The sequence below is a fragment of the Staurois parvus genome, unplaced genomic scaffold (assembly GCF_062004578.1).
Source record: "Staurois parvus isolate SC_StPar_1 unplaced genomic scaffold, SC_StPar_1.0 ptg000154l, whole genome shotgun sequence".
Taxonomy (NCBI): Eukaryota; Metazoa; Chordata; class Amphibia; order Anura; family Ranidae; genus Staurois; species Staurois parvus.
In genome coordinates, this window is record NW_028317950.1 from 23,901,482 (window position 1) to 23,922,264 (window position 20,783).

At 40.8% G+C, this 20,783-nt stretch overlaps 1 protein-coding gene across 1 annotated transcript in view; it reads right to left on the reverse strand.

Annotated features, from left to right (window-relative positions):
• Positions 1-3,425: 3,425 nt before the first annotated feature.
• PTPN18 (protein tyrosine phosphatase non-receptor type 18) overlaps positions 3,426-20,783 on the reverse strand; it is a 118,221-nt gene continuing 100,863 nt past the window's right edge. Inside the window, exons 15-18 of the mRNA XM_089675259.1 lie at positions 15,914-15,981; positions 11,797-11,824; positions 7,885-7,941; positions 3,426-4,362 (exon numbers count right to left, since the gene is read on the reverse strand). Coding sequence (XP_089531385.1) covers positions 4,298-4,362; positions 7,885-7,941; positions 11,797-11,824; positions 15,914-15,981 — 218 coding nt within the window. The 3' untranslated portion in view covers positions 3,426-4,297. The remainder of the gene's footprint in view (positions 4,363-7,884; positions 7,942-11,796; positions 11,825-15,913; positions 15,982-20,783) is intronic.

The following is a 20,783-nucleotide window of genomic DNA, read 5'->3' on the forward strand; positions in this document are numbered from 1 at the left end:
GTGGAAATGGTATCGTTGTGCAAGGAGGGTTAAATTGATTGGGCAAAAGAAAGCAGACAGTTGGCTTGAGGGTAGCAAACCAGTCTTGGCTGCTATAGCAGCAAAACACTGTGGTATGCTGCAGTGTGGGTACATGGCTTGCTATTGTAAAAATGCAATGGAATGCTATTCAAAATGAATGAATTAAGTCAAAATTCTACAGGTATTTCCCTAGTAGCAACATTTTCAATGTGGTAAAGTGCTTGTGCTTCACAGCCATCACAAAACACCAGTAGTATAACTCACTAACTAGATTTGATTGACTACTTATTACAAAATGGTTAAACGGTGCAGACTAACATTGCTCAAAGGAACATGAATCCATTGGTTCCTGTGATCGTCTTAACACTCATGAAAAGAGGGTCTCATTCAAAAAAGTAGAAAGCGCTCATAGCATGAAACTTCTTTTATTAAAAAGTCACAAAAAAAAAATTCATAGGTACTCGCAGAACACTCCAGCCCAGCATTAAGGACCTGACAGCTAAGACATGAATCAAGCACCACACCAGTGCACTTCCAGCTCTGTGAGCCACCAGGCTGTCTGTGCAATGCATTTATTTGAGAATTATTTGCAAATTAAAATTTCAAATTAGCTTTACCTCATTCACTAATGGCCCTTTCACACAAGTACCTTCCATTCCGATCAGCAGGGGATTTGTCTGCTGATTGGCACAGAGCAGCCAAATGACAGGTCGGGCATGAACAAAGCCCACTCTGCTCCTATGGGTGGCTGGGAGTAAACGGATTCTACTGTCCATTTACACCCTGCAGCCTTTGATCTGGTCCACCCAAACTGGACGCATTCCTCCTCCAATTTTTTTTTTTATTTATTTTTTAACAGGCCTGATTGGACCCAGTAGTAGGTGAGTGTAAACAAACACCCACTGGTCCATGGGAATGCATGGACCTTCCAATCAGGTTCACCTAAAAAACTGACTGGAAGACCTGATTGGATCACTCGTGTGAAAGGGCTCTTTGCAACTTAAACATGTTCTGTTGTAAATCATCCCCATTGCTCTCACTAAGCTGCAGCATTCTGCCACAAAGTAAATTTGCATCATCATGTTTAAAAAGAAAATGTGAGTTTGAGCTCAATATTTGTTTTCATGGAAGACCACATTACTTTGGGACTCAAATTAACTCCTCACCTCTTGTCACTTTATAAAGAAAACTATCCCATGGGTATTTGATAAACTACTGGAGGAAGTGGAAGCATGGTATACTGCATCACTGTCCTGGATGGGTAGAATTGTCATTGCTCAAATGACAGTACTACATAAACGTTTATACTATTTCCAGACTTTTCCCATTCCTATACCGGCAAGTATGTCTACTTGTATCTGGGTTCCCAAGGGTGGTAGATTAGCCTGGCACACACTCTATACTACCAGGGACTGGGGGTCCCTGATTTTAGGAAGTACTACAAAGCGGCCGAAGTGTTCCAATTATCCCAGCTTTACTCCATTCATTACAAACCACATTGGGTCTCCATAGAGGCTCAAGCTTGCAACCCCCCCTCGTAATTGATTTAATTATGTGGGTTTCCCTAAAAATCTTAGCCCCATGCTATCCCTCTCTGAGTTTGTGTGACATCTTATGTCAGGTGTAGTTTTTACAAAGCTTTCAATGTTTTCTTACTCTCTATCCACAGCACCTCAGTATGAAGCAAATGATATGTTAGGCTCAGTTCACACTAGTTTTGTCAGCAGGAGTTTGGGAAGTGTGTTTTAACGCTTCTCAGACGCCTATGAAAATTCTGCACATGGCAGCACACTGTGCTGTTCACACTGAAGCGTTGAAGCAAAACTGACGCCTTGTGTCGAGTCAGGAGGAGTTGAAGCCTCCTATTCAAGTCTATGGTGCCGCTCCGCAAAAGCCTGGCAGGCGTTTACGGTGCGGTTGCGGAGCATTAATACCATTATCTTCATTATAGGCGTTTTTGGTTTGGTTTTAACGCTTGGCAAACGCCTATCAACTGCCTCAAAACCTCGCATAGGCGTTTGGGGAGCGTTTGAGGAGCGTTAACACCACTTCCCAAACGCCTGTCAAACGCTATAGGGGCGTTTGGCAAGAGTTAGAAATAAAGGCAAGTGTGAACGAGCCCTTAGTCCTAAATGTATAAACTGTTTCCCAAGCTGTTTTTAATCTAGCAGTCACATGAACTCAACGCCTCATGCTGTACACTATGTTTTTACTGTATAAGCAGCTGTCATTGGAAGGTCTGGAAAGGGGTACTATGTACTTTTTTTGTTAGTTTTTTCTTCCAACTTTATTGAAATGTCAAAATGATATTTTATTGTATTTTTTTCTACACCACAGCTTAGGGGTGCAGGAAAACGCCATTCACAGCACCTAGTGTGAACAAGCCCTTAGTGACATCTAACACAGCAAGGAGGTACATTCCCCACCATGTACTTTGCAGTCCAGAAACATACCAATTCTATGCTCCAGGCTGTGAGTGACATCACACAGCAGGGACTTACTTTCACTGTCTGTGTATGTCTTCTGCTGTTCATGCCCCTACTGACTTCACCTACATAAGGTAGGCTGTGATTGACTAATGGTTCACAGCTTTCCTGCAGAAGCTGTAAATCTGACTACAGAGACACAGCATGCGATACCAAAGCATGGCATATCTGTATCTACCTGGGAAAAAGTCTGCATCTGTGCTTCGCTAGGTCAGTTGATAAACACATGAGACAGACTGTCAGGATCACCAGGTATTTGTAGCCAAAGGCACATATTGAAACACAAAGGCTACAGTTTGTGACACATATATACCTTTCTACTGCATAGTGCAGGTCAGTGATTAGAAGGGCAGAAATTGCTGTATTATCTATAATAAATTATAATTTCTGTGCTATACCCCTTTGTATTTTGTTTATACCTTATTAAACACAAATGTGCTATATTCATTTTAGTGGTAACATACACTTTAAAATAGTTCTGTGGAAAAAGTTTAGAACCTCTGATAGGCTTTTATTTCTGACTTTGAAAGATTTTTGCTCAATTCCTGCCCTAGTGACACATCATCGCATGAAATGAAGAGAGATCTCCCCCAAGGGCACAGAGCCAGAACAACCTAAAATATGTTTTAATAACTAGCCATGTTATCCTGAAGTAAGTGGTAAGGGCACTGGAATCCACTTTCAATATCTACTACTCAGAAATGAGTGGGCATTGATAAGTCTTCACAATGTACACAAGCCAATCTGGAGGATATTTTTTTCTTCTTACAAAAGTAAAGTTCTTTAAATGTATGCAAACGATTTTATAATCCTATTTTATCACCATTTGTGTTGGAGAAACTACTCCTTACTTCTTGTCTCAGTACCAGAGAGCAAAAAAAACCCAAAAGATATTCTGTTGGAAAAAAAAGTCTTGGCTAAAGTTGGGCCTTCATTTTTATTGACTGTAAATGAGAAAATAGCTTGTGTAAACAATATATCATGTTATTAAGAAACAAAAGTTTTACTTAAAAGTTTCATTTTAAACTATTAAAACCTTTTTATGAAATAGTTAAAATTTACATCTACTTTCCCTGTGCTGCTATAGCAGCTAATATGAAGTCCAGTTTCTAACACCCTCCTAAAATATGTCATCATCAACCATCTCCATCACGTGTATTTTTCCTTGATTTAGACCTACACAGGACGAATGACTGCTGATTAGATGGGTTTTACCAGTTAGAAGCATGTGGCAAGTCACAGTAATTTAAATAGTACTGGTGGTTAGTACAGTTCTTGAAAGCAGATGCTGGTTGCAGTTCTTCAGTGTCAGTTCAGGACGGAGACATGCAGGGAAGATAACATGTAAACTCATAAGGTTCTAGAAGTTGTGACCACCTGTTGACTTATCAACATAAATGTGTGTTGCTGGCTTGCACAAAATTTACAAGAATATCTTGCCAGTGGTTGTGGATCCAAAATGAGTACATGCTGGGAAGTTGACATATACGCTCCCAAGGTTCCATCAGGTGTGTGTTTTTACCCGTTGAGTCACATTGCTGGCTTGAGCAATATTTACAAGGATATCTTGGTGATTGAATTAATTTGTTGTGATCCCATAAGCTGAATATTCACTCATCCAGCCTACAAACTATACACAGTACAGCAGATACATTTTAAAGAAAGTGTTTTGTATTTCTAAGGTATTAGTCTGTGATATCAAAGGTGAGATGAATATAAAGGCCAGCATGGCTGACTTTGGTTTTCCAGATTGTATATTAAAAAAAAAAAAGTTAAAATATGTTTGTCTTCTATCGAATCCATTCAGGCGGTGGTTCTCGAGGCCCTTTAGGTTTTCCAATGCGATAATTAAATCCTGTAGGGTATAAAATAAACACTGCACATGATTATTTACTTTAAGATGTCCACCAAATTCTGTATCTTGGTTGTTTCCAATGAGCAGGTCTCATTAAAGTCTGTTTAAATAGACCTAACATCCGACTATAGGTTTGCTTGCCCCATGCAGTTTCTTGTTAATGCTTGAGTACAGATCTGCAAAAAGCCATTCAGGCCTGGGCTTAGATTCTGATTATTTAGTCTTTGCAGACTTAATTGTAGCAGAAACAATTGAGTACTGTCCGTGATACTTTTTTTATTTGCACTAACAAACAATTTTGAGGACAAGCTTTCGGGGAGTGTCCCCTTCTTCAGGTCAAAGCAGTTCTGACCTGAAGAAGGGGACACGCCCCGAAAGATAAAAATGCAATTGGCGCAAGAGAATTTCTAGTGGATATAACGTTCACTCAGTAAATCTTAAACAAAATAATCCAGTAAACAGAAATTAAGATATATAATTATATATGCTAGTAATAAAAGGACAACAAGTAAATGATGCAGCTTTAGTGGTGAGGAAAGGGAAGGGGGAGGGAAAGGAGGGGAAAAAAGACTTGTAATGCAAACAGTACTGGATTGAGATAGATGGTATATATATATGTATACATATATATACAAAGCTGCAATGTAGACACCGTCGTGAGGCTTGCACTTTCTAGAGTAAACCGGACTCTGTGGTAAATAGAGAAAAAAGAGAAGTGCGCCAGACTAAGTGCAGTAGGAATATAACAGTTTATTGCACACAAGATTATAAAAACTCACAAGAAGTGGGTAGATATCAGGCATCAATATATAAGGAGGAGGATGTCATCTGTGCTGCACCTAACAAATGGTTGGCTTCAATGCCAAGGTGTTGCACAGCTGGCGCTCTAGTCGGGTCCCACAGGAGGAAGCGAGGGTGGCAGGCGCAGTAACCGGGAGTCGCGGCGCAGATAAGAACGGGGATCCAGGGCAGGCACTGCTGATCTCTCACATCAGCGTGGGTATAGGAGCCAGCTTGAGGCACATCCAAGATGGCCGCCGGACTTGGAGGATTCCCAGCAACGTCCTGACGTCATTTCCTGTCCGGCGGCCATCTTGGATGTGCCTCAAGCTCACTCCTATACCCACGCTGATGTGAGAGATCAGCAGTGCCTGCCCTGGATCCCGGTTCTTATCTGCGCAGCGACTCCCGGTTACTACGCCTGCCACCCTTGCTTCCTCCTGTGGGACCCGCCTAGAGCGCCAGCCGTGCAGCACAGATGACATCCTCTTCCTTATATATTGATGCCTGATATCTACCCACTTCTTGTGAGTTTTTATAATCTTGTGTGCAATAAACTGTTATATTCCTACTGCACTTAGTCTGGCGCACTTCTCTTTTTTCTCCACTCCCCGAAAGCTTGTCCTCAAAATTGTTTGTTAGTGCAAATAAAAAAAGTATCACGGACAGTACTCAATTGTTTCTGCCGCAAATGCACTAATACGGCTACAATCACCTCAAGCAGACTTAATTGTATAAGACTGATAGTTGCCCCTAATATTTAGCTAAAATTTTCTTGTCCGAGGATGACTCTGGAATCTCCGAGTCGGAGCTACAAGACTACAGGCAAATGTGTGCTAAGTAAACCCGTTTTTAACGCATACTGTTAGGCTAATTCTATTGACCATCAAGTGCAAGCAGAATGTTCAAAATAAATTGTTCTTTCATATAACAAATTAGAAGTCCTGTTAATGAAAAAGCGTTCCAAAATTGCAGAGGTCAAGGTGATGTGATATACTCCTGGCTACTCCATAGGGTGATAGTACAATAATGCACTTACCAGAAGTACATACAAACTAGGCGTTGTATGTAAATAATCCGTGGAGAATTCAGGGTCTGGTCACCGGAATGGCGTCATCTAGGGCTGCAGCAGACTCCCAGGAATGGTGTCACTCACACTTGGGGGTCATCATAAGCACACCAGAAGGTCCACCGCCGTTCAGACTCCAGGATCCACTGCTCCAGACTTTGGGGGTCTAGTCGAGCCCATATATGAAGAGGGAACAACATCCCACATCTACTCGCATAGTAGAATTTCTTCAGTCTGGAGGGATGAGCTCATTTCCTATGTCCACGTAAACAGTTGTTTACAGGCAGTTGAGGTTACAGGCATTTTTTTTAAAGCACGAAAATCGCGTTCAGGAGTAGTTTACCGGTGTTTCAAACGCCAAATGCTTGTAAACGTATTTATGCGCATTTGCGTTTTGATGCGTTTTTGGGCTGGTCCATATCCATATGCTGTCCAGAGCCTTTTTTCTTCATCAAAAATGCATGCAAAGCATTTTCCATGTATTAAAATGAACCTAATACACCAATGCAGTGAGTTCCAGGTTTTGCGTGCAGGAAAAAATGGTAGAACATGCTGCATTATTTCTGCACAGAACTGCACTGGAACACATCAAAACACAGCAATAAAGCACAAGGAGTGTTGTGTGCACTCCAGAATGCCTCCGGAGGCATTAAAGGCATTACAGCACTATGTAGCTCCTTCCACAGTGCCAAGTATGTTTCACGAGCCACTGTTGCTACAGTTGCAACACCCATCAGAAAGTAGTGCTCTCTCTGCTTCTGCTCTATTTCTCACAAAAGGTCTGAAATAGTTAATTATTTACTGGGAGGGTCTCCTGAGGTTATCTTTTAAAAACGCCACTGAACGCAAAATGCGGTAGGTAAACGCGGCTAAACTGATGTTTTTGACCTACGTTTTCTAGCAGTCAGTTTTCAGCGGTTAGAAAAGTTTTTCAAACGCCCTGTGTACATGAGCCTTTAAAGTGTTACTAAACTCAGGACTCTGCATTCATGCTCTCCAGTCTCCCAGAGTATGCCTTTTCTCATCAACAGTATAAAGCAGTCTTGTGACTTCTATCAGTGTTCAGCAGAGCACTGGTTAAGCTTGTAGGAGTTTTCAGTGTTCAGCAGAGCACTGGTTAAGCTTGTAGGAGTTTTCAGTGTTCAGCAGAGCACTGGTTAAGCTTGTTGGAGTTTTCTTTCTGCTCTAGGAGGATGCATAACCCCTGACCTCTGTCTGGAAAGTGCTAATTGGCTCTGTGCTGATCACATGCACTCTTCCAAGAAAAAAAAAAAACCTGTCTAGCAATACACATCAAACTGAGCATGTGCAGAGTGTCTCCACATGATATGTCTTATCAGGAGATAAGGGAGGACACCGGAAAGAAGGGAGGATCAGAGAAGTCAGGATCAAACAGCATTGTTACACAATGCAGAGAATTAACCCCTTAGGTTCCTTAGTGAGTATAACAAGCATGCTTTACTGCATATACTTTAAGTGTTGGGTCTGTGTAAAGCACACTAACTCAGCACTGTGGACAGTGGGTCTACATGGGAAATCAACTTATTTTTAAAGTAAAATGCTATGAAGCGCACTTCCAAATAGGTGATTACATAAGAGAACTAAAGTGAATTTTATATATTTCCCACATATATCTCTGCAAAGTTTCTCCTAATGCAATAAAAGTGTCTCACCTATTCCTCCACTTAGGGGTCTGCCTTTTGCTTGGTTGGTGACATCTTCATACTCATCTAGAGAGTGAAGTACAACAACAAGTTGGTTTAAAAAGCTGTAGGGGTATTTATAAGGCTTGTAAACATCGTGCTCATGTTATGAACCTATCACAATTACAGTGCTATTCCAGTGCAATCCATGTACTGTACTGTGCAAACAGTCCACATCTTGCCACCGATTTTGGTTCCAAAACCAGTGGCAAGATGTGGGCTGCTTGCACAGTATATGTATAATTGTCAGTACTATTTCTCTAAAGAGATACAGGTGCATAGTAGCTTAGGAAAGGAAGGGAACTCTGAGTATTACCACCTAAATGAAGAGATTTATTATTTAATACTAGTAAATTATGTAGTAATATGTTTTCAAAGAACTGTAAACAATATTTATATAGCAAGATGGTTAACTAATACAGTGCCTTGAAAAAGTATTCATACCCCTTGAAATTTACTACATTTTGTCATGTTACAACCAAAAACGTAAATGTATTTTATTGAGATTTTATGTGATAGACCAACACAAAGTGGCACATAATTGTGCAGTGGAAGGAAAATGATAAATGGTTTTCAAAATGCTTAACAAATATCTGAAAAGTGTGGCGTGCATTTATATTCAGCCCCCTTTATTCTGATACCACTAACTAAAATCTAGAGGAACCAATTGCCTTCAGCACCTTTACCTAATTAGTAAATCGAGTCCACCTGTGTGTAATTTAATCTTAGCATAAATACAGCTTTTCTGTGAAGGCATCAGAGGTTTGTTAGAGAACATTAGTGTACAAACAGCATCCTGAAGGCCAGGGAACACACCAGACAGGTCAGGGATAAAGTTGTGGAGAGGTTTACAGCAGGGTTAGGTTATAAAAAAAAATATTCCAAGCTTTGAACATCTCATAGAGCACTGGTCAATCCATCATCCGAACATGGAAAGAGTATGACACAACTGCAAACCTACTAAGACATGGCCATTCACCTACAACTCTTGAGGAGCTGCATAGATCCACAGCTCACGTGGGAGACTCTGTCCACAGGACAACTATTAGTCGTGCACTCCACAGATCTGGCCTTTATGGAAGAGTGGCAAGTAGAAAGCCATTGCTGAAAGAAAGCCATAAGAAATCCCATTAGCTGTTTGCAAGAAGCCATGTGGGGGACACAGCAAACACGTGGAAGAAGGTGCTCTGGTCACATGAGACCAAAATTGAACTTTTTGGCCTAAAAGCAAAACGCTATGTGTAGTGGAAAACTAACACTGCACATCACCCTGAACACACCATCCCCACCGTGAAACATGGTGGTGGAAGCATCATGTTGTGGGGATGCTTTTCTTCAGCAGGGACAGGGAAGCTGGTCAGAGTTGATGGGAAGATGGATGGAGCCAAATACAGGGCAACTTTAGAAGAAAACCCGTTAGAGTCTGCAAAAGAATTGAGACTGGGGCGGAGGTTCACCCTCCAGCAGGACAACGACCCTAAACATACATCCAGAGCTACAATGGAATGGTTTAGATCAAAGCATATTCATGTGTTAAAATGGCCCAATCAAAGTCCAGACCTAAATCCAATTGAGAATCTGTGGCAAGACTTGAAAATTGCTGTTCACAGACACTCTCCATCCAATTTGACAGAGCTTGAGCTATTTTGCAAAGAAGAATGGGCAAAAATGTCACTCTCTAGATGTGCAAAGCTGGTAGAGACATCCCCAAAAAGACTTGCAGCTGTAATTGCAGTGAAAGGTGGTTCTACAAGGTATTGATTCCAGGGGGGCTGAATACAAATGCACGCCACACTTTTCAGATATTTGTTAAAAATGTTGAAAACCATTTATCATTTTCCTTCCACTTCAGAATTATGTGCCACTTTGTGTTGGTCTATCACATAAAATTCCAATAAAATACATTTTTATGATTTTGATTGTAACATGACAAAATATGGAAAATTTCAAGGGGTATGAATACTTTTTCAAGGCAATGTAAGTACCAGTTAAAACTGCATATCTCTCTGTGCTGCTATAACAGCTAATATAAAGTCCAATAACCAACACCCTCATAAAATGTGTTATCCCCACTCACCTCCAATACATGAGCATTTTTTCAGACACAGTCATATGTCAATGAAGTGAAGAAAAGAGACCACCCAAGTTAAAAATATGTGCAGATGGGGTTTGCCAAGTAGAGGCAACCTTGCTGGAAAGGATAAATAAAGAGCTCTTAGAGGGCTTAAAGATTTACTTCTTCAGGTTTCCTTCAGTACTGCCCTCCTCTCTGCAGGGATAGGGATTTGGTCATGTGATTCATTTTGGGAAAAAAAGAAACAGAGTTCTGATCTTTACTGCTAGCAGAGATTATGTGATCAGCTGCCTATGCCATTTACACATGTGGCTCCCACTGAAGGGTATCTAAGACAGCATTTTCTCCAGAAAAAAGTAAGTATTCTTTATACAAGAGAACAAGCTTTAACAAGTTGGTTTAAAAAGCTGCAATGATATTTATGAGGTCTATAAATATACTGGTAATTGTGGTTTGCACCAGTTACAATAGTCACTGCCTTCCTGTGAAATCTCATTCTGTGTACTTTCATTCTATGCAATATTTCATTCCATGCGATATTTAATTCTATGCGGTATTTCATTCTTTGCTAAAACTTGTCTGATCTGTGAGGTTGGTTAAACATCTCCACCAGGGGCAGACTGACCATTTGGAAACTCGGGCACTGCCCGAGGGCCCGGGGTCAGTAAGGGGCCCCCATGAGATGCCCCTGGTACCTTTTTCATAGGCTTTTTTGAGTTTGGGCAAGGACACAGGGGCCCCATGATCCCCTATTGCCCGGGGGCCCCATGAGTTGTCAGTCCACCCCTGATCTCCACTCGCTCTTGGTGCATCCCAAGCCTTCTGCTGCCAAGTTGGTTGCATGTATAGAATCCTTGTTACTAGCAACAGGAATTCACATTCAGGGTCAGAAATGCTGATGTCCAAACTGACCACAGAGGCATCTGTGTGGATGTCATGGGACCCAATAAATATACCTTCCACATACTTAAGCATCACAACAAACAGGACGCTAGATTTAGATTTTCTAAGGGTCACTGAACTTGCCCTTGGGCACACTGGCTCTGGTTCAGCATCACTCCACAAACCAGATACCACCCTCAGGAAAAAGGGAAAGGACTCAAAGTTTGAGAATCCACACACATACAATCCAAGGGCAGCATCAAACAAATCTCTAAGCATCTAAGGTAATTTAATAAAATTGATTCATAGTAGAATAGAGCCAACATATTTTGGGGTGCTAAGATGCTCAGGGCTTAAAGGATATGTTCACCTTTTGGACAAAAATAATAAATGCACATTTTTTTTTACCATATTACCACTGATTGCTAGGTTTTTTTCTCCATAAACATGCACAGGCCAATTCATAATGTAATATTGACAACAATTAGCTTTCCATTTTATTCTATAGCTTGCTATGACCTTCTAAACCTGAGAAAACTTTTACAATTCTTTTCCTTGCCCCCATAGCAACATTAGTCTCTGTAATTGACTACCTAGAATTGTTTCTACTTTTTTCAGCTCATGTAAATGGCTAGTTGTTTTTCCAAAAGTCTGGACAGCCTGTTGCATCATCTTTGGACCTTGTAAATATTCTCCATATCAGGATGTCAGCTGTTCTTATTGCAACACTGAGACCAATCATGTGACTGTAGTAAAGTCATTCTCACTTTGCGGTCAGTTTTAAAAAGTGTTCTAGCACAGCCTACCCTAATCTGCTGCAATGTTTTCTAAAACACTTGCATTGTATAAGGTATTTTTTTGAGTTTTTAATCAACAAAACTCTATTTCAAATGTCAAATTCCTCTGAAGACCTCTCAGATGCTTACCTTGGCGGTCTGGAAACATTGTATAACTCTGAAATAAAACAGATTTAGTGTCACAACAGGAAAAAGTAATCTCAATAAACACTACATGAGATATCTATAAATTAAAGGCAGGCTGAACTGAGAAATCTTTGTACTCTGTGAAAAACCTACAATTGACTTCATTGCCTAAATCATGAAAAATTTTAAAATACAACTGCATGTTAGAAACAACACATGATGACAGCCTTCACAAGTTTTATATATTGCTGTACGTCTCTAGATTATATATGTGTGAGTCAAAGTCCCAATCTGGTCAGGGCCATAAGATGTGCTACAGCAGTTGCAAACAGCCCTTGATGGCCTAATGACCCAAACTAAAGAAGGTACCCCAAAGTAAAATAACCTACATAAGTTAATCAAGTAGCATCTTTATTTTATAGAAAAGTTAACATGGTGTTAAACCCAAAACACAAATATATTATATTGCAGGTTACCAATTCATGGATGTGGTGGCTTCATTCATTTTTCTTTTTTAGACTTTTTCCCTTTATTTTCAACTGGTGATCCAACCAATAAGTTTATTATTTTTTAACTTTGGTAAACAGACCAAGCTGGGTAGCAAACAGTTAGAGGGTTGAGACAAACCATTTAACACTGACAATGGTAATGGCAATTATCAGCTTTTATTCATGTATAAGCTATAGAACAAAAAACTGCTACTGTAACTGCTAAAAAAGTGTTAGCTGGAGTTTGGCTTTCATGTGATCTCTCTGCGGCTTTTGATACTGTTGACCATCTCCTCCTACTCAAAAAACTCCACTCTCTTGGCCTCCGAGACTCTGCTCTCTCCTGGTTCTCCTCCTACCTATCGCAGCGCTCCTTCAGCGTTACCTATAACTCTGTCTCCTCCTCTTCACTCCCTCTTTCTGTAGGGGTCGCTCAAGGTTTTGTCCTTGGACCCCTTCTCTTCTCCATCTACACCTCCTCCCTTGGTCACTTGATAAGCTCCCATGGCTTTAAGTACCATCTCTTTGCTGATGACACACAAATCTATCTTTCTACTCCTCACCTCAACCTTTCAGTCTCCTCTCGCATTACTAAACTACAAAGTCACATATCGGCATGGATGTCACTCCACTTCCCCAAATTCAATCTTTCCAAAACAGAGCTCATACCATTCCCCCCAGCCCATGCCCCCTCCCCTGACTTCTCCATCAAGATCAATAACACAATCATCATCCCCCCCTCATGCCAGGGTACTAGATGTAATCTTAGACTCCCATCTGTCCTTTCAGCCCCAAATCCAATCGCTGTCCAAATCTTGTAGACCACCTCCACAACATCTAAAAGATACGCCCGTTCCTAACCTCTCAAACTACTAAGCAACTTATTCACTCCCTTGTTATCGCTCGCCTTGACCATTGTAACTCCCTCCTCATTGGCCTACCTCATCGCAGGCTATCCCCTCTTCAGTCTATCATGAATGCTGCTGCCAGACTCATCCACCTTACTAACCGTTCCATATCTGCCATCCCTCTCTGCCAATCCCTCCGCTGGCTTCCCTTTGCCCAACGCATAAAGTTCAAAACATTAACAATAACATATAAAGCCATTGATAACTCTGCCCCAAATTACATCACCAATCTTGTCTCCAAATATCACCCAGACCGGACCCTCCGCTCCTCTCACGACCTCCTACTTTCTAGCTCCCTTGTCCCCTCCTTCCATTCTCTTCTCCAGGACTTCTCCAGAGCCTCCCCCATACTCTGGAACTCTTTACCCCCAATTTATCAGACTATTGCCGACTCTACTCACTTTTAGGTGATCTCTGAAAGCCTATCTCTTCAGGGAAGCCTATCCTGCCTTCAGCTAATAATGGAATCTTCTATTCCTCCTACCAGTCCATCTCCCACAGTTATTACCTTTTGTACCACCAGCTCCTCCCTCTTAGATTATAAGCTCCAAGGAGCAGGGCCCTCCTATCCCTCTTGTATTGAACTGTATTGTTGCTGTATTGTCTGCCGTTATATTGTAAAGCGCTGAGCAAACTGTTGGCGCTATATAAATCCTGTATAATAATAATTTGTTAGTCAAAGCCATCTAAAGCTGCTAGTGCATCTAATATTACTCTCTCCTTAGGTTGATAATGCTGCTGTCCAAGGATGGCTTCATTGCTTCTCCATCCACAGTGGAGCCATCCTAAGACAGGAAGTATGTTACTGACTGGATCACCAGGTGAAAATAAAGTCTAAAAAAAAAAAAAGAACACAGCCACAATATTTAAGGACTGGTAAGCTTCAATGTATTACATTTTTGTTTTTGGCTTTAATACCGTTTTGAGTAAGAAATCCAATTGATTGCTATGGGCATCAACTCTACATTAGTTTATTTTTCCTAAATTACTAACTTGACGGTTACAGTGTTGTAATGGTGCTGGCAGTGATGCCACTGCAGGCTAAGGAGCCTAATGACTAAAGTGATAGAGGAATGATGCTTGCTACCCACAGCAACCAATGGATCACATCAATGTTTTTAAATCACTCTGTATTAGCATAATGCTGACAATGATATTATACTAACACATGTGTATGTGATGAAAATAATGCTCTGGTTTGGTGTCAAATTGTAAAGTACTTTGTGCCCTTGAGAGCCTCCCAATATTTGGGACAAAACCACTAAACTAAAATAGTCAATCAAGCTCATATTAACATAATAAAACAATATAATCCCTTATATCCGGGGGCATAACAATAACTTTTTTTTTTTTGGGGGGGGGGGGGCATTATGGATAGCATAGATATCCTTTATTTTTCTTGGGCTGTTAACAACCCTGGGCTGGACACAAAGGTATGTAGGCTCCTTGGGAATATAGGTTTAAGGCAAGGCCACACTAATCTGAAGAACAGTGCCTCAGCAAGCAAGATTCAGCAGCTTTTTTTGCTCCTATCACCAAGTGTGACTTTTTTTTTAAACTGCAAGTTTCTGGGTGGTCACCTTTCTTTTTTACTATTTGGTGAGTCGTAGACCTTGAAGAAACATATGCTGTATGTATCAGTGGTAGGGACTAAGGTAATAAAAAAGAACAAATTGACAGACCTGGAGCTTGCACCTGAGAAGCAAGTCAGCAGGGTCAGCTCCAATACTAGCTTGACATGTTTTCTTTAAGAGAAGTGCTTGCTAAGATGTTAATGGGCTTTTAACAACTTTATCTGAAGTTTGTTAAGCCCCCGGTCACATCGGGTGTGATTTGGCATGCGATTTTGCATGCCAGGCGACTTGCAAATCGTATGCCAAGTTGCACCCTATTTTCCGCTATTTGAGTGGTCATATCGGTGCGGTTCCAACTTGGTCAGAGCTACACCGATTTCTAAAGCAGTGCATGCACTACTTTTGTTGTGATTTGCATAGACATCTGTGTCGGATGTCTGGCAAATCACATGGAAATCGGCAGGTCACCCGATTTTGAAATCGTGCAACTTCACTGTAAGTCGCATGATTTAAAAATCGGCTTTGATGTGACCGGGGTGTTAACATCAGCTAACAGCTTGTTTAAAGTAACAGACAATACACCCATTACAGCATTCATGGATTGGTGATGAGAGATTCTTAAAGCAGAACTTAAAGTGGAGTTCCACCCAAAAGGGGAAGTTCTGCTTTAATGATTGGTCCCCTGCTCCCCATTAAGGATTGGCACTTTTGCCTAGGTGATCGGAAGCTGAAGTTGTCCTCCTAACCTCCCTCCCCGTAGTCTTGTGGGACACGTGACAGGTCCCAGAAGACAAGGGGGTCATTCAGGAAACGCAGCGCTACTCAGCCGCAAGCTGTCACAGCCGGGTGCCCACACTGAAGATGCCGGCGCCTGGAATACAGGATGGCAAGTGAAACGGGCTGCTTAATTAAACAAGCTGAGGTTAGAAGCTGATTGGCTACAATGCACAGGTGCCAGAGATTCTGAGTGAACCAGCTTTAGTTAATGAACACCACTGAGTATCATTTCTCAAACTCTTAACATAATATAGCTGTTGTTCAGAAAAGACAACCGACCCAACTGTGCTTTGAAAAATAAACTGAGAATCTGATTGGATGTATGGGACATACCAAGAGGAGAAACATTATACGGTCCTGCTCAGATACTTACACTTGGTGAATTTTGGCTCCATCTGTTGTCTCCCTTCGAATTATGGAATGATGGCGTCTTTTTAAGGACTGCGATGGGAAGAAAGTCATAGTCTATTAAACCCTCTCAGATTTCTTATATTTATAACTGCTATGTTGTTGCAAGGGTTGTATTTAAAAGAGCTGGTAAAAACAGCTACTATGAGAGGAGGTAAAATAATCACAAAATAACACACACCTACAGTCACAGAACAACAGATATATCTGCTGTTGTAGAAACCACAGGCACATTTAGAACCACAGAACAGCAGACACACCTATAGTGATAGAGCAGACAGACATGTAACAATATAGGATAAATAGTGCAGCGCTAGATGATATATGACTGCACCAGTATTTAAGGTGGTGCAATATCCCTTAATCTAATGTCAAATAGTGTAGGCCACATATATTGTATGTGACCTTCCCAAGAAGTAAAAAAAGGAAGTAATGACGTGTACTCCACACGGCTTCACTTCACAATAAAAACGCACAATATGAATGCACAGTATAAGATAGTCCAATAATAGTCTAGTAATCAAAAAAGCACAGATAGATGTATCTTGATAAGATCCTTGTGATGCATATAATCCGGCGTTGTGCAGAAAAAATGAATAAATTGCGCACTCACCGGAAGCACAATAAGATTGTGCGTTTATATCTCATACACCAAGGATCACTCCGGCTGTGGATGGAAGGAAGCTCTGAACAGGTGATTCTGTGATGGGGGGTGACACATCTGGGGGTCCCTTATGGTAGACCAGGCTCCAAACAGGATCAGCTGAATGTTACTCTGGGCCTTGGGGTAGTCACCTGGTGGTCCTGAGGGATTAAATGCTCGATGTGGAGCAAAAAGGAATACCCATAGTGTAGTATTTAAATCAAATTTAAAACGGATTTATTGAAAATTAGAGCAAGAAACACTTAACATGAGTATGAAAGTAAAATCAATCCTTGTGCACAAAGGATGTCATGAAATACACACTGACCAGCTGGTATAGAAGAGTGGCCGCCGGACCTCCTTGATCCGGCGGCTTGACGTCACGGCTAGCAGGGGCTCCTCCTTGACGCGCGTCAAGGAGGAGCCCCTGCTAGCCGTGACGTCAAGCCGCCGGATCAAGGAGGTCCGGCGGCCACTCTTCTATACCAGCTGGTCAGTGTGTATTTCATGACATCCTTTGTGCACAAGGATTGATTTTACTTTCATACTCATGTTAAGTGTTTCTTGCTCTAATTTTCAATAAATCCGTTTTAAATTTGATTTAAATACTACACTATGGGTATTCCTTTTTGCTCCACAACGAGCATTTAATCCCTCAGGACCACCAGGTGACTACCCCAAGGCCCAGAGTAACATTCAGCTGATCCTGTTTGGAGCCTGGTCTACCATAAGGGACCCCCAGATGTGTTACCCCCCATCACGGAATCACCTGTTCAGAGCTTCCTTCCATCCACAGCCGGAGTGATCCTTGGTGTATGAGATATAAACGCACAATCTTATTGTGCTTCCGGTGAGTGCGCAATTTATTCATTTTTTCTGCACAACGCCGGATTATATGCATCACAAGGATCTTATCAAGATACATCTATCTGTGCTTTTTTGATTACTAGACTATTATTGGACTATCTTATACTGTGCGTTCATATTGTGCGTTTTTATTGTGAAGTGAAGCCGTGTGAAGTACACGTCATTACTTCCTTTTTTTACTTCTTGGGAAGGTCACATACAATATATGTGGCCTACACTATTTGACATTAGATTAAGGGATATTGCACCACCTTAAATACTGGTGCAGTCATATATCATCTAGCGCTGCACTATTTATCCTATATTGTCTATTTGAAGGTTTATGGTTTTTCCTTTTTAGTGTATCAGCTGCTGGTGCAGTCATATATCATCTAGCGCTGCACTATTTATCCTATATTGTCTATTTGAAGGTTTATGGTTTTTCCTTTTTAGTGTATCAGCTGCTGTGTTGGTTAGCGCTCACTGAATCCCTCATGACATGTAACAATAGACACACATATAGCAACATGAGAACAGGCACATATAAGGACAACAACAGATATGTCTATAGTTACAGATCAGCACACAGACTCACAGACACATCAACAATTAATCTACAGATACACTTACAGCCAAAGTAAAACAGAACAACTACAATTGCGGGGAAAGCCACATATTCCAACAGCCAAAACCACACAGACACCACTGACAGTACTGCCACAGTCCTACAGTAACATATCAACAGACAGCCCCAAAACTAATGCACATGTGATCAATCATTTTCAGCCTAATATTTTGTTTTCAACTGTAATAAATATTAGGTAAAATATATGTATAGCCAAAACTTTTTAAACTTTTGGATAGAGTAGGTAAGGGTTAAAACTTTTGTCAGCTTATTTTTTTGTTCTGTAGATTTCCCATATTCAGTCTAAAAGCAGCAACAAGAAATGAAAGGAAATCTCCAAAGGTATTGGGAATTCCTCTCCTAGATAGTTGTTCCCAAAGCAAGTGTCCTCCTTAGAAGATTTATCTTCACCTTTTGTGCTGGTGACAACTCTTAAAATGTGGATGTTCCCTCCCCTTTCTGTCTCTGTGACAATGGTCAGCACTAAGAATTGAGGAGTACATTAAAAGTGTATTTCAGCTTTTGAAGCCAGATTGGTATAACACCTAATTTATATCTGCTACAAGTTCCCAATAACATAGCATAGCCTTCTTGTTTTTTTTTATATGCTTAAAAATCCAACGTAGCTTTCCCTTGCTTTTTAACATTAAGGAGGGGTCGTGGACTAATATTTAACATAAGTAACCCTGTCTGTACTGTGCTGGAAGATCTTATTATCAGTTATAAACTAGATTTGAACACTTATGCAGGCCATAGACGGGTCGTTTATCGGCTGAATTTTGGTCCACACAAAAAAAAAAATCGGCCGATAATCACATCGTTAGTGGGGCCAGCCCGTCGACCGTTTTTTGCGGATCTCCTCATTTATTTTTATCGGTCATGCTGGAAAATCCACAAAAAATGGTCTTTTCATGGACATGGGTGGCAGCATCGACAACGGTGCTGACCGATTTTTCGTTTATCGGCCGAAAATTCGGCCGATAAACGGCACGTCTATGGCCTGCCTAAGGGGTAGATTTACTTAAACTGGAGAGTGCAAAATCTGGTGCAGCTGTGCATGGTAGCCAATTAAGCTTCGTCAATAAAACCTGGAACCTGATTGATTTCTATGCACAGCTGCACCAGATTTTGCACTCTCCAGTTTTAGTAAATCAACCCCTATCTGTCCTAACAAAGGGTTAAAGATCTCAAGTCATCAGTCATATATTGTATGTTAATACACTTTTAAATAGCTGTTCCTTCTGATCACATTACTATTTACCATTCAGAAAGCTCTGCATGACCTGCGCATGCACAGTGGGGACCCAGCTGTGAAGCCATGGAAAGTCATAGCTGGCTTACCACAAGATGGCGGCGCCAGGAACCCAAAACACCGGAGAAGAACCGGCCCAGGTGATGATTCCTGGACTGGTAAGTGTGTATTTATTAAAAGTCAGCAGCTACAATATTTGTAGCTGTTGACTTTAAATTTTTATAAAAATGTACACTTTAAGTTTAGGATTATGGGCTTAGGTGAAGCATGTAGGATTTAAACATTTTATTTTGTCTCCTTCCAGCCGTGATGAATTTTTGTTTCAGGTATACATTTAGTTAGCATCAAAACCTTTTACACCCAAAAGTTCTGTGCTAAAAATTATATATCAGCCATACGTACAGATCCCCAGAACAACACACACCTACAGCTAAAATATAATTGAATATGCCCAGTATCCACAGAAAATCACATATACACACTTCAAGTCACAGCACAGCATACAGACTTATAGGCACAGTGCCACGGGACAAGAGACATACAGAGACACAGCAGACAACTCAGCCATAAGTACACATAAACCAAAGAACAGCAGGCTCATATAACATCAGAATAATGAGCCCACCATGAACCCAGATAGTCACACATAGAGACAAACAGTAGAAACATTGTTTTATTAACGAATAACAAATAGACAAAAGTACAGAATGAACAGACATTTTACCCACTGCCCCACAAGCACAAACCAGACATTACAAACATGAAATATGCTTTTTTAATAAATATATATACGACTGCATTCTTTTGAGCGCCCTGCGCTTCTATGTCTGTGAGTTGCTTGTATTTACAGTCTTGTAAATAAATTAAAACGGTGGTAGAGGATAGGTAAATCTCCGATGTACCTAAAATCCTAGATTTACTTAAAAAAGAGGGTATGGTGCAGTTTCAGTGAGCTTATATTTTGATCTATTATTGCGCTGTTTACCTGAAAATTATATTTTTATATGCATAGTTTTGGTAGTGTATTAAACTGAAGTTTAGGTATGATTTTTTTTTTTTTTACATAGTTACTTTGATCCAGCTTATCTTGTGCCTGATTGTTCCCTGTGTAAGCTGCAAATCACTGTAGCAGTAGTTACTACAATGAGAGCAGCAATCTTCCAGGTCAATCTGCAGCAATTCTGCATATTAGACGCAGGAGTCTGCTCTCTTGGCACTGCTGCCATTCAGAGAAAGCCTTGTTTTTTTCTTCAGTGAACTGTAACCTGACCAGCAACACCTGGGAGGGGGGAGAAATATTGAGAATGTAGGTAGGTGCTATACTTTTCCTCTGAAAGCAGGAAACCTCTAGTATTTTAGTGGTGTCAGATCAATAGATCATCAACAAAACTGCTGATTATTTCTAAAGCTTACTGAACCTTTTACTTTTGCTTTTTGACTAACTCAACATGATTGTTAAGGTACACAGC